A 15,647-nucleotide genomic window follows, 5' to 3' on the forward strand; every position below is an offset into this window, starting at 1 on the left:
TTCTCAATCCTTATGTCATGTCCAGTCTTACCTTCAAATACAGACACGCAAGAAGACTGAGAAACCGAGGGGAGATAAACAGTTTTATTGCACTGAATGATTTTCAGTCTCTAAGAGGATTAAAGAGTCAGATTTTTTCTAGATGCGTCACAATGCATCAGATTGAAATATAAATCTAGAAAATTTTATGTAGATTATTGAGACTCTAAAGCCATCAACATGATGTCTAAAATGGGTAATTAATAACACAACACACATGCATAAGTGAATTCTCTCAAGTCAGAACAGATTGGAGTAATCTTGAATTAATCTTCTCTGAGAATCTCATCCCATAAACTCAAAAGGGAGAATTTTGCACAATACATTGCAGAATTACAGTGCCACTTTCTTATTGTATGTTATTAAAAACACAACTAGAATTGATCGAGGTTCACATCGCACCAGGTCGTTTGTCTTCAGGAATATCTGAACATTTGTGTAACTCTCAGTGTTTCCTCAGTAATTGAGCGTTTGCAGTCTTTGATGTACGCTTGTCTTCTGAAGTTAGCGAGGCAAGCCTGACATAACAAGCTTTTTCATTCTCAAAGATCCACTCCAGAATGAATGTGTGCCTGCGCTCGGTGAAAAGGTTTCTCTTTGAAGAATTCCCTCAGGAAAGGAAAACCCCAATGTGTTTCTCACCGATAATGATTTATAGGGATTCATTCTCACCTTCCGGCAGCTCACCTTGTCTGCTGCGGCCTTTGTAATCTTATAAAACTCCTGTAAATTTTTTAAACTGTTGAGGTTTTTTATTTGTGCCAGTTCAGTCTTCAGAGACAGCTCAACACATATGCAATATTACTCACAGTATTGTCAATATTTGTAATTTATTGCATAAGTATGTAATTGCATAAGAACGTTATTGTGTTAACAGATATCCCATGGTTTGCTTTTTATTTTGTACAAACCCTTGACCTTTTCATGTTTTCATTATTCTATTATGGTAGACGTTTACTCTTAATTTTCTTTTTCGTTATGAACGTCCCTCTATAATATTTTCTTGGCAAGCAGCGCCACCCAGCGGTGTTTTTAGATAGTCTTTATTTTTCTGGTTTTGAAGATTAAAACTTTCACCTCTTTCTGAGTTGACATTCACATTTCTCATTGTCTTCCCTTATTCTCTGATAAGAAAAAAAAAATTAAAAATTAAATATTTTTAACATAGGCCTAAAGGCATTTTTCATAGATATTCCACTTTCTGATTTAGCAAGTTCTTACATAAACATGTAATGGCTCTTTAGTTACTTATAACTAAAAATTATAACTTTATGAATCCCATTAATTTCATCATTGTAGGATACTTGCAATGAATTGTTACAAATGTCATTTCTTTAAATAATAACACCCAGTGCACACAAAAAGGCAGATTTCAAAATTATTATACAGGTTTGTTTCTGATGGGATTACTGAGTTACACACAGCTTTTCTTGGATGAAATGATAGTCAATGGCTGGATTGTCTCTTCTCAGTTCCCTCGCTTTATTCCTCGTAGGTTTAAAGGATTCCCACGTGGTCCTGCCAAGTAGAGCAAACTGTAAAGTCAGCATGTACATGAAAACAGAATCAACCCTGTATTCCTAAACACGGTATCATTGTGCAAGACATGTGAGTGGAAATTATTCTCAAGATGAAAGAACCTAATTTAAGCTCCTTTAAAAGTACTTTTTTAGATGTTGTTGTTGTTGTTTTTGTAAGATAGAGGATCCTGTGCAGAAAGCCATGTGAATTAGGTAGCCTATAAATGACAAGGCAACAGTATTTTAAATTGAGAAATATCATACACAATAAAAAAAAATTACAAGTACTGTGTCCTGTTTTTTTTTTTTATTATTATTCAGAAAGTGGGGAGAAATGTGCAAAGAATTAATGTATTTTCTTATACATACAATGTTGTAACAAAACAAGGCTTTTTAAGGTTTTCAGTCAGTTTTTTTTTTATCTCGATTTGCGCATCAATACATTTTTTCATTTCATTCATTCTTAAACGGAATATGCAGATGCACATTTGAGGCGCTTTTGAACTGACTTTTCGTTTTGCTTGATCTCGGTTTGTGTAGAAATAAACGACAGGAGCGTCTTATCAAGCAGAATGAGTAATAAAAGCGCGTGCGTTTCTCAACCGAAAAAAACCCCAAACAGCTAAATATGTCAAAACGACCGTGACCATGTTGCATCCAAATAATAAATAAATGTCCACACGACGTCTGAAGTCTGTCTCGCCAGTTTGTCGGTTTTCTGCTCAACGTATTCCCCGCAGAGAGTTTAGCGAGACCGGCAGGTACTGGTTAAATGTTGAGGTAGTAAGTGAAGCAGACACGAGGACGGATTGAGACGTTAACTCGGACGGACAGCGTGAGCAGCCTGAGGCGACCGGGAGATGGCGCCACCGTCGCGCGGCTGCGGGGTCAGCAGAGCCCCGGTCCTGAGGGAGTCATTAAGAGGACAGCGCGACTTGTTTATTTAAACGCTAGAGCATTGCGCAAGTCGATATTTCTCATTAGATTTGTCTTCACGACTTTCTAATGAACTCAGCGGGCATTTGATAGAAGGACTTATTTAGGAAATGATTGATTAAACCATTTCCCAAACAAGGTCCTTGCAGCATTTTTGGCGCGATGTAAATGCAAAGCTGTACTACGCCTTGTCTGTCAATGGAAAAGTTTCCCACTTTTTTTTTGGTACCTTCGTCCAACTTTCCTGACGTTTTACCATCTTCTGACTCACAGAAAAGCTTCCCACATGCCGCAGAGAAGGGAGCAAATTAGGCGGCTATTTCAGTCTTCTGTAGCTGGAAAGGTGATATCTTCTGCATCCATCTTTTCTGAGCAGGTGAAAAATTAATTAGGGATACGTGTCTGGTGTTGCTGGAAGCAAACTGAACAATGCATAAGTCATCAGGATAGATTGCTGCCTGTCACAGCACAAAAAGTCACAGTGTGAGGCTCATTAATGGCATTTATAGATTTGCCAGGGGAAAATGCCAAAGTGTGTGAGGATGACAGTCTGGACATGCTGTTCCCACACACTGTCTCAGACTGACTGGTGTTTTTCTGTTCCTCACACACGGGGAGTGTATTTATCACTGCCCCTCGTCCACCCCCTCTGCCTGAAAACGACACCATGCCAGGGTTGTTATCGCATCTAGCACAAATAAATATGGAACATGTACATTTTTGGTGTATTACTTCACTCAAGTATTAGTATATATATATATATATATATATATATATATATATATATATATATATATATATATATATATATATATACTTACATTTTTAATACAAATACATGCTATGAAAATATACATTTATATATATATATTTTTTTGGTGTATTACTTGACTCAAGTATTAGTATATAATATAATATATATATATATATATATATATATATATATATATATATATATATATATATATATATATATATATACACTTACATTTTTAATACAAATACATGCTATGAAAATATACAAATATATATATATATATATAACGTTTAGTTAACGCTTAACGTTTAGTTTATTAACGCTTAACGTTTATTAACGCTTAACGTTTAGTCGCCCTGTTTCATTTCAAGAAACTTTTTATATTTGAGCGTATTATATTAACCACGGAAAGTGCAAGAGGCTGAAAATGGACAAAAGAAAGACTTGTAAAACGTAGTTCATTAACTGACAGTAAGAATCATTTACAACCTTTTAACAGTAAAAAAAAAAAAAAAACATTTGTTTTTTGTAAACTGGTCAAAAGTTTGGGCAGTTTGGAAAATGTACAAGTTGTGCAGTGTGTGCTCTTTTTTTGCAGTCTTATATAAATCTCCTAACACAAAACGGATGTTTCTGAGTAAGAATGGGTCACTGCAGCATTACTGAGAAATCCCAGGGCTCCTGGACCTATCGCTCTCTCCACAGAGAACAGGGCTGTGAGTAATGGCTGTGAAGGGCTGCGGTCGCCAGAGGAGAGGGCCACATCCTGCTGTCCATATTCATGAGCACATCTTCTTCTTTACTGCACTTCTGCTGTTTAATGTCCCGCTCTAACTTTCTACTACGTCTTTAAAACTGATTCTCCATTGTCATCAAAATATACGGACTATTTCAATGATACCGTCAGGGTTATGTTACGGTTTGTATTATGGAGAGCATTCTTCCAAAAAAATCTTCATTCGATTTTCACAAAAGAAAGGCAAAGTGAAAATGATCTGGTCCTGTTCCTTTAAGCGTGTTCTTGAGCTGCAGATCAGCATACTAAAATCATTTCTGAAGGCTCACGTGAAGACTGGAATAATGACGTTTTGGATCACAGGAAGAAATGACACTTTAAAATATATTCAAATGAAAAACAGCTATTTTAAATTGCAATTACATCTCTATATTACATATATTTTATATATATTACATATATATATAATTACATATACTATATTAATTTTTTTACTGCATTTGAAACTAAAGCAGACTTGGTGAGCACAGAAGAGCATAGATGATTTTTTTTAAACCGTTAACCAATCGCATCGACTCTACTTTTGGACATATGTGGATTATTAAGTTTGCCTATTCCAGCGCTTCCAGCGCAAACGAATGCACGCTACATTTACATACAGTGAAGATATCACGCTCTGCGGTTAAATTGACAGAGCTGTTGAATCTCCTCATTCAGAATTTCATTTTCCTTTCATCAGCCTTAATTTTGTTTCAGAGCTCACTTCTACGGTCTATTTTGGGAGCCCATTTCTGGAGGTTTCAGGAGATTAGAGCTGTGAGGATGGAAGCTCACAACAGCACCACAGCTCGTCTGTGCATGACCACATACAGCTCACCAGAGACCACACATTTCTGCATGCCCAGACCCTCTGCCCGTCCACACACACACACACACACACACACACACACAGCCGTCTGGAATGTATAAGGAGAATCCACATCTAACTAACTAACAACTAAAAATATCACTAATGACAATTGTGCATTGTGCATTCTACCTAAACTGTGTTGACGTGGCTTCTAGATTCGATAATTAATTTAAATGGTCTTGGGGTGTGACAAATGAATGTTTGAAAGCACAAAAATTCCATGCAGTCTCTGAATGAAAACAAAAGCGTGCATGAGTATAAAAGAAATGAAGAAAAAGCCATTTAAAAATAGTTTAGACATGGCACATTTTCAGCACGCACATTTATGAATGCACGGAAAACGACCTTCGGCATTTCGATAAAGAATAGTCACGTTTAGAGCAAAATAAACAGGTGCTAATTATGTTGAGATATATAACAGTTTTCTTTATTTGACTCGATAAGTACACTTGGAAAACAAATCGATTTACACCTGTAGTGACCATGCAAACGTCATTCTCATTCTATTCGTTTCGTTTTTAATAGCTCACAATCTCACGCACTTTACAAACGGAGGAAAACAAGCAAACATGAAAATATTCAAGTAGACAAACTGTCAGACCTTTTTGGACGTGTGTCCACTGCATGTCCCTTATTTTAATATTTTACAAAACACAAGAACAGACGGAGAATTACTGTTTGGTATTGCAAAAATGAGATAAACCGTAGTTTTCAGTTGAATAACGTTCAGCTATTGCTCCTCTTAGATAAGTTTATTGGCTATCATAGTGGTATTAAGTCCATTCATTAACCCATTTAACCCCACCGGTCACGCTATGTGCACTTTTACATGGTTAGTGCAAATTGTCACTTGACCAGAGTAGTTTATTTCTTGTTTGCACCATAAGAAGCTAGTAAAGTAACAAAGATTTTTGGTCCACATTATCTAGGTGTCTAGTATTAAAATATGAATTTGCAATTATTACATTTTGTTGAATGTTGTCAAAGAATCAGGAAACATGTTGATGGTCACAATAGTGACTGGTGGGATTTATGCGTGCAATATGAATCCAGTTACAGTTGTTAAACTGCAGTAAAAATATTGCACTAAATTAAAAGTACAAATATTATACAAACAAGTTACAATACCGATGCTGTAATGCTGGTAGCAGTGATATAATAAATTTATGATATAGGTTACGTTAAAGTAACAGTTTTGGAATATGCTGATGGTTGTATTTTTAGTAGCAAACACAGAATGTGATGGGCTGAGATATATAACAATTTTTATGACTACATAAATATGTTAATTCAGTATACACATTATCCCACCGGTCACATTTGTGACCAACCATAAAAAATTTTTTCCACTTTTCAAAAAAAAAAAAAAAAAAAAAAAAAAAAAAAAAATATATATATATATATATATATATATATATATATATATATATATATATATATATATATATATTTTAAAGGGTTACTAATGACACATCATCTGGATATTTTCATGCCTGAAAAAAGTGGGATTAAACGGGTTAACGTCTCATGTGAGGAAAGATATCTTCGTTTCAACTGATTTAGCCAGCCATATTGTGATTTGCAGAAGAAAAATAAAGCTGCAGGGCTTCATCAGAATAGATTTAAACATTACAATTGCTGGTAGAGAGTTTTTTATGATGGTCTTAAATGAGCCTGGGTTTACTGACCATCGGACACAAGAGCAGGAGAGCTGTTAGAGAGGATAAAGATGGACGAAAACAAACAGAGGCTATGTTCAGAATAGAATACTAGCTTTCTACCTGAATCCTGTGCAGTACAACATACATTATGCATGATAAATGTTTTTGTAGTATGCTACATTGCTGTCACGTGACGGTTATACACTTGGAAACTGAAATTAATATTATGCTGCGTGCAAAAGTGTTACAACCTTTGGCAAACTAACAACAAAATGTGTGAAGAAGCAGATGTTATAATGTAAAACTGCATCGATATTGAAATTCTCTTTCTATACTGAAAAGCCAATAAGCCAATCATATTCACGTAATGGCAAATGCTATACTATTTTACCTTAATTATAAAACACAAAATACTTTTTTCTTTTAAATGCAACAAGTGAATTTTAAAGTGCAGTATGTAATAATGAATGTAATACTTGACACTAATGCGGGTTGCCAGATTGAGGACACGCAACAGGAGAGCAACATGGAAGGAGACGAGGCATAGTAAGCTGCACTCATCAGCTTGAGTTTTACTATGGCTCTGGTTATAGATGGATGTAAAAAGGAGGTTAGGCCAGGCAGAATCTGCAGTCTAGTAGTAAGTTGTGTTTTGTGCTAACTGGCAACCCAGGTTGATAAATCAGGTAAATCTGCTGTGGTCAGAATCACACAAATAAAAACAAAAACATGGAATACAATGGCTGTAGCATTGCTTTTCAGAGAAACAGGTTTACAGATATATACTCAATTACAGTTTACTGAATAAGACTAATAAAATTAGTCTGATTCAAAGGCCGAATACGATTCAAAATGTTGTAGAGTCTCCTACTCAGACTTGGCGCTTGTGCGGCTTGCCAGATTGAGGATATGAGAGGAGGAGCTGGGAAGGAGAAAGGGAAAGTAGCTACTGAGCATCGCAAAAGCTGGTGATAATACTGAAGGACCTTATTTATAGGTGCTGTGATAGGTGTCCAATCTGAGCTGAGGCTGTTGATGCAAGCTTCACTAAAGTGCCAGAACTAATGCTACGCTTGACTTCTATGGGTAAACATCCATAGTGGCGAATGGAAACTACACCAATTTAATTTTCCGCATTTCCTCCTAAAAAATGCTAATTCTACGGCTATCCAAAAGTAGGGAATATCTAAAGATTATGTTGGTCAGATGAGAAAAAAATGTCAAATTTTGTGTCATTTTTTAAGCACTTACACAGCAGTGGTAACCGGTTTTCTAAAATTGAACCCTAATCTAAACGCAAAACCCTAGGAAATTAAATGTGAGCGCTGACCACAAAACCAGACATACAACATCCAATATCCAACAATACATGATTCATTATGTATGATTCATTCCTTGCGGTGGTTCTCAACTGGTGGGCAGCAATCAAAGGTTGTTTTTTGTGGTGGAAACAAAGCTAAATACAAATACTAACAAATACTATCATAATTCATATGCAAAAAGGCATTATTGAAAGACTTACTCGATTATCTATACATATGTTTTTTGTTTTTTAAAAAAAAAATCAAGTTAAACCTGTTGCATTAACTTTCTCATCTCAATTTTAACTATTTCACCTTTGCAGCAAGTATATAATGAGGTTACGATAGCAAAATAAATTGCAGAGCGACAAACAAGCACGCCATTGCAAAGTGAAAAGTATGTGGAGATGATGCTCTGTCAATGCAGGTGAAGCACATAGTGCTTCGAGCCCATTCACATGACGTGTTTTTGTGCTCCATCTGTGCTATTTTTAAACGACTGAGCTATGTAAACATGCATCAGATGGACATATTTGGCCACTGCACCACATTTGTCAAGTAAAAAATCCCCTCACCTTCCACATTTGTTTTGCTCCATCTGACAGGATCATCCATTTCTGTATGCATCATGTTTATAATTTTGCACACTCTTAAAAATAAAGTCTGCAAAAGGAGGCCTTCGCAGCGATGGAACAGAATAACCACTTCGAACTTTTACTTCTTTCACTCTTCTTAAAATAAGCGTTTTTTAGTTTCTTAGTGTGAAGAACATTTTAAAAATCCAAATAACCTTTTCCAACATTCATGAAAGGTATTGAGATAGTTGAAGATTTATGCAGTTAATTAAAAAATATATATTTTTTTAAGGTAGTTTTTCTTTTATTTTTACTAATGTTTTTTATTGCGATATTCATTGTAATTGTCTTTTTTATGCTGGTCTTGCTGTAAAACCAATTGCCCTTAGGGGACATAAATAAATACAGAAAGAAAGAACAAATTTTTGCTTACTTCAGTGCAACTTGATTGGTGCTATTTGAAAGAGAAAACAGCTGAGAAACATTTGTCGAATGCACATTTAGAGAAATGTGTACCCTTAAAGGTTCTTTATTCAAATGAAATGTTCCATGAAGAACCTTTAACATCCATAGAACCTTTCCATTCTATGAAGGGTTCTTAATTGTGGAATTTTAAATGATTAAAATGTTCTTAAAACTAAGAAATTGTAAGGTTATTGTAAGAACTGTTCACTGAAAGGTTTATTGGGGAACCCAGTATGGTTCACTGAAAAACCTCCTTTTGCAAAACGTCACTTTTAAAAAAAAAATAGGCTAATTTTCCAACTTTTGAATCTATTCAGCCGATCCCCGGGTTTGGCGGTAGCACTTTTAGCTGTAGCTTAGCACAGATCATCGAATCTGATTAAACCGTTAGCATCACGCCGGAATGAGAGTATAGTTGCTAGTCATATCAGTCTAGAAAATCACAACTTTTCATTTTCCGTTGGTCGTAGTACATGACATAAGTATTGAAGCGTCAAGTTTTAAATAGGAAAAATATCAAAACTCTTTGGTCATTTTTGAGCGTGATGCGAAAGGTCTAATCGGTTTCAATGATCTATGCTAAGCTACAGCTAAAAGTGCTACCTCAAGACCAGAAGCTGAATGGATTAAAAAATGGTAAAGTTTAACAGTTTAACTCTAGGGGATTTGGAAAATGAGCCTATTTTCAAAAAAAGTGGCGTGTTCCTTTAAGCGTATGCACACTATGCACTACTGAGACAGAGCAGGATGTTAGTATGTTATTCTGAACATAGCCAGAGAGCACAGCATCACCACCTCACCACCTGACTGCTGTAGTCCTCCGTCACCCCAGTTAACTCCGTATTTTCCTGCTCCACGTCTTTTCGCTCTTCGCTCTCCTGCAGTTGAATCTGTGCCGCTTTCTGTTCCTTCGTTCTCCTGCGTTGCTGTCGTTTCCTCTCTCTCTCCTCCTGCCGCTCCTGATGGTGGCAGTACTGCACGCGCCTCGAGAAAAGCTCCCGCGCATATTCGTACAACTGCATGTCTAGCGCGTTTAACTCCTCTATGCGCCTCCGGGTGGACGTCCCAACCGTGACCCCGGCCGCCCGAGTCCCGTTAATCTGAGTGAAGGCGGTGATGAAGTGCAAGCCGAACGTCCTCTCAAAAAGGAACTGTGTCTTGCGCTGGAACTCGGTTAGGCCGAAGAACGCCATGCGGAGCAGGTTGCGCTTGGCGCTGCTGAGGAGCAGCTCGGCCCGCCGCTCTTCGCTCATGGAGGACAGGTTGTAGCAGCCCACCAGGCTGAGATCGGCCAGCATGCGAGTCTGCCGGTTGTTGGCCAGGTTGGAGGGACAGGCCATGAACTCCTCCAGAGACACGCCGGTCCAGTCTTCGCTGCTGTAGCAGGCCGGCAGCTCGTCTGGAGTGGGAGGACGCCCGTCGCACATGTGCAGTGCCGTCTTCCACGTGGCACCGCGCTGCACGTGCTTCCACTCGCTCAGGTAACGAGACACGGGGTCCCGCAGCAGCGTGATGTAGTAGAAGTTCCTGCCAAGAGGACAAAGACGGTGAGGAATCTAAATTAACAGGAAAATGGCATTTCTTTTTTCAACAAAACGGGTCTTGCTTTATATTAGGTGGCCTTAACTACTATGTACTGTTTAGAAAACAGAGCAAAGAATAATTCTGTACATTTAATGCAATTTTGAAAACTCTTGTTAACTTCTCCTAAGATGCCTGAACGTCGCTTATACATTATTCACTTGCTTTTTTTGTAGGACGAGAAGGAAAACAACGGCGAGAAAGACAGAGGATCAAGACGTAACCCATAGGTCCCAATGTGCACGACAGCGTAGCACATCTGAGCCTGTGCATTTTACTGAAAAACAAGACAAAAGCACTGATTATAAATACTATTTTTGGCAGCGCTCCTCATTAAAATTACCATGCAGGATTTCCTGAGCATTTCTTGTTAATTGTGCCGGTATGATTCGATGGTAGACGACAGCTAATGATTCAGACGGAGATGCGTTTGAGGACAGAGGAGCATTCGCTCGCAGTTTATTACAACACCCTGATCTAAACGATAGAAACTTCTGCTATTCATACTTCGCAGCCTTAAAGAGAAAACAAGCTCCCAAATGATATTTATCAGAAAATGAGAAAAACAACCCCAATAAAACATCCAATTTTCTCACTCGGCAATGAAATCGCTCAGAATAGCGCGCTCATGCTGGAGAGAACGCGTGGTGAGATGCGGTCTGCTCATTGTCACCGAGTTCCTCATCATTTGTCTCATTTCCTCTTGCTGGGAGTGTTACCTCCCGCGCGACGAGCGCATTATTTCCAATCAGTTCAATAAGAGCCGAGCGTATCTCTACTGACACGCGGACACGAGTCATCCAGGAGATTACGAAACAACATTAATTACATCCTATAAGCAAATATGTGCTCATGAGACACGCCGTGCAAAAACAAGTGCCCAAAATACAGTGCCTTGGTTATGAATTTCGTATTTTAGAATTTCTGTGAAAAGAGATACGTTGGGATGTGATGTCACGCCTGCAAATTCGTCTAAGATCTATCGAGTGATTCGCCACATCGCGCTCAAATTACGGCGCAGAATGTCATACTGGCTGTGGCATTATAATGCAGTGAAATCAATAACGCTCCACTACGGTAATCCATCTGCTCTTCAGCTCTGACCTATTGGAGAAGCACTGTCAAATGTTAACCCGCTCAATACAGTCAGGCCGAGCAGGATATGATATGATAATGAAGGTCAGATCGCTGATCGCGGGCTGCGCAGAGGTCAGTCTGTTGCTGCCTGAGGCATCCACGACGCATTCAGAGCGTTTTGTTAGGGCTAAAAAAAAACTTAATTAAACTGAAGAAAAGAAAAGTCAATTAGGACTTTTCAACTCAACCAAAATAACCTTTTTAAATGGATTTGGGTTAGTCTTTCAGAAGCTTAAATTCGTTTAGTTATGCCTACTAGATGCAATTAAAATCTGAAGGAATGAGTAAGATTAAAACTCAGGTCAACGGCACACATAAACCGTTCATTGCCATGTTCACTGAAAAAGTCACACTGTAATACTTTATTAAAAATGTGGAAAGTTTGGAAGATGTATTATTATTCATTATGGATTTTATATATACGTACAGATAGATGTGTGTGTAAGGAATAGTTCATCGTTTGCTCAATAGGCCAATAGATCCTCTGCAGTGAATGGGTGCCGTCAGAATGAGAGTTTAACCAGTTAATGATCCACAAACAATTCACATAATGTATTTCTAGTCCATCACTTGAGATTTTTTGAAGTGAAAATATTAGTTTTGGTGTTAAAAACCATCAAAACGTTTTTAACTTCTGGTTTCTTGTTTCTTGTCGAAACTAAATCATCTACATCATTTTTGGGTGTACTATTCTTTAATATCTCTACATTTCTTTCCCTCCAAAATAATAGATGAAAGAGAAATGCAGAGATTTTAATTAAACAAAAGAAAACATTTAAACTGCATTGGCAGATTATGCAAATAAATCATCGGTTTCCAGCATGTGTTGGTTTGGCTCACAAAGACGGTTACCTTCGGTGAACAGACTGGTTTGTACTCTATTTTATTCTACTTTATTTAATTCACTTCAAATATCAGGAGAGAGAGCTGAAAGACTTAAAGCCAATGTCTCATGAGCAGATCAGGTCTTGATATGTCAAGATCAACGCAAAATCTGCTGCACCACAGCTCAAACCCTGAAAGACTTTAAAGCAGAGCACATCTAGCAACTTCATTTCCATTTACTTTCCAGTCCTTGAAGTTTTCCACGACTGCGGGAACCCTGTAAAAGCATGACTGAGCAAGAAAGACAGATTTCCAATCTATTAAGACAGAGTAAAAGCTTCCTCCCTGACTCTACGGAGGTGTGCTAATTAATCTACTGAAATTGTTTTTTAAGCACACCATTTAATTAGTCAGCTCAAAGTCTATTAGTGTTGCTCAGAGGAAGGCAGTCTCTTCTCATTACTGATATACAATCAATGACAGTAATACTTTCTATCCGGCTGGCAGTCTAGCAGATTATGGGAATGAATCACTATAATGAACTTCATGAAATTCACTGAACATCCACATATAAACATATTAAAGTAAAAGAGACTGATGCTAGTTTTAACACATTTAGCTGTGAATATTCTCAGGGTAATAAAATTTTTTTAAGTCTATTTCTGTAAAAAAAATCATCGAGTGCATGTTGTAACACGATATGGGGTGGTTCGCCACAATGCAAACTTTGCATCAAACTGCCTTTTATAGGATGTTATTTCATGTTTATAGGATATTATTATGAAACAATAAAATTCTGGCAAAAAAAATATTTTTGTCTGGAGGACAGAATTGATCAAAATATACTACCATTCAAAGCGTCGGAGTCATCCTGAAGGGAGTCGGTAATATTTTTAGGATTTTTTTGTAACTAAATTAATATCAATATTTAACAAGGATGTATTAAAATGATTAAAAGACATGGTAAAGGAATGTATCATGTTATTAAAGATTCTATTTAAAATAAACGCTGTTCTTTTTAATTTACTATTTCTCAAATAATAGTTAAAAAAGCAGCAGAGATGTGTAATAGTACATAGTTAAGCAACATGACACGACCAAGAGACGGAAGTTCCTTAACATGATTTTTACATTATATACAAGAGTTAAAATGAGTAGTTAATATATATTTTAGATCATGTTCATGTTTTAGTTCATTTTGTACATATATTTTAAGTACGAAGAAAAAAAACTGAGAGGGGATATATCCAAAAGTTGGGATACATCCAAAAACAAATATTTTTTACAAGAAAGTATTTTTGGATTTTTGTGGAGGAGATGATAGCTACCATTAGCAAATCACATTTAGCCCAAATACTGTATATATTCAAAATGGAGTGATTCTACAATCACCATTGACTGACGGTGCATAATTCAGAGACATTGCAAGCTGACAGGCAAAGAAAATTTCAGAAGTCCATTAGTTTCTGTGGACCTAAGTGAGTGGTCTAGCGCAGCTGCTAATTTAGTTAGCGAGGAAAAAAAAGGTCTGTATGTGGTGGCTGACAGAGCGAGTAGCACATTAGACCACTTACTTAAATGACCAGAGGAGTGAGGGATAATGTGTTCTCTGCCTCCTGGACAGCTGAAATACTTAGTAATATCAACCTAATTTAATTACTGAGGAGGCGGTGTGCTAGAATGCCAAGCTCATGCTAATGCTAACTGATAACGCTAACTGAAATTCCTTTCAACATCATGGGCCAGATTTACTAAACAGAGGAAAATTAGCGTGAAAGCGAAATCCCATAAAAGAACAGATGGGGGTGGAAAGCTCTTTGGCTGATGCGACTGATAATGCACAAACTAACAAACACATTTCTAAAAAGATCAGCGCAGTCTACCAAAAACAGTGCAAATTAGCATTGGGTCGCAAAGAAGCAGAGCTTATGACAATCAGGTGAGTGCAATCTACTAACAACACAGGTGCAAATGGGTAGGACATGCATTTTTGGAGCATTAAAGGAGACATATTATGCCCCTTTTTACAATATATAATATATAACAATAACTCTCTGATGTACCCAGAATGTGTCTGTAAAGTTTCAGCTCAAAATGCCCCACAGATCAGTAATGAAAATAAATCCCACGTTTATATTAGATCTGTGTGGCAGCAGAAATATAAGTTGTATATTAATCAATAAATAAATCAATAAATCCACTGCTCTCTTGTCTCCTCTGAGGCTCGATTAGCATGTTTTGCTAAAACGTTCACCGTGGCATTTGCACTGCTACACTGTTGTCGCTTGTGAGATCAAAATAACAGCATCTTGGGTGGAAACTTACAGATTAAAGGGTGGTAAAATTATAATGAGCTCTCTTTGAGTCTTGCAGAAAAAGGCTTACAAAAATAAAGTTACTGGGTTAATCTGGTAGACGCACTGGGGACATGATTTAGCACTTTAAACCTGTGACAAAATGATATGTCATGATATGTCACCTTTAAATAATAGTGCAAATATCAATAAACGGACTTCCCCTGCATTAGTAAATCACTTTGCATGATTCATATCCTATAAATCTGCCGTCTGAGGGGGAAACTCCTACAAATACATAGGTAATAAGGTAAAAAAATAACTGCATGCCTTCTTTATGCCAAGAGAGATTTTGAGCTAAAGCACTAAAACTGATTCATTCAGCAAACACAAGCTTTTCTGACATCCAATAGCAACTAACCCAATAGATACATTTTGGCAAGATAAATTTGGTAAGTGCAAGGAAATAAATAGTCTGAACATTTAGTGCTATTTTACAGTTTCCCTTAATTGCTTTGGCAACTTTATTGCATGACTGCAAAATATAATTAATCACCATTCATGCTTCAAAACCTACTAATAAGTATTTCTGTCAAAATGTTTAGTTGTTTTTTCACCATGACAGTCAACCATGGAATTTAAGGTTTTATTAAATAAAAAAATCAGATATTTGTTGAGAAGAGTCAATAGCACATAAAAAAAGTATTAACATTTGTATTCATACAGTATTATTTTTGTACGAATGTATTACATGTATATATGCTCCTTAATTGATTACATAAATGTGAACAAGAAGCAAACTGTTCAGAGATCTGAACCTTTCGGGAAAAAAGAAATTCAGCAAAGTGAGAATTGGGCCAAAGCAACTGAGAACAATTGTAATACCATTTTAGAATTTCTTAATATTTTT

The 15,647-nt window shown here is 36.9% G+C and overlaps 1 protein-coding gene across 1 annotated transcript in view; it reads right to left on the minus strand.

Annotated features, from left to right (window-relative positions):
* Window positions 1-6,360: 6,360 nt before the first annotated feature.
* The window catches only part of hs6st3a (heparan sulfate 6-O-sulfotransferase 3a), a 30,574-nt gene continuing 21,287 nt past the window's right edge, over window positions 6,361-15,647 (minus strand). The window contains exon 2 of the mRNA XM_043240973.1: window positions 6,361-10,427. Coding sequence (XP_043096908.1) covers window positions 9,689-10,427 — 739 coding nt within the window. The 3' untranslated portion in view covers window positions 6,361-9,688. The remainder of the gene's footprint in view (window positions 10,428-15,647) is intronic.

Source organism: Puntigrus tetrazona, chromosome 6 (assembly GCF_018831695.1).
Source record: "Puntigrus tetrazona isolate hp1 chromosome 6, ASM1883169v1, whole genome shotgun sequence".
NCBI lineage: Eukaryota > Metazoa > Chordata > Actinopteri > Cypriniformes > Cyprinidae > Puntigrus > Puntigrus tetrazona.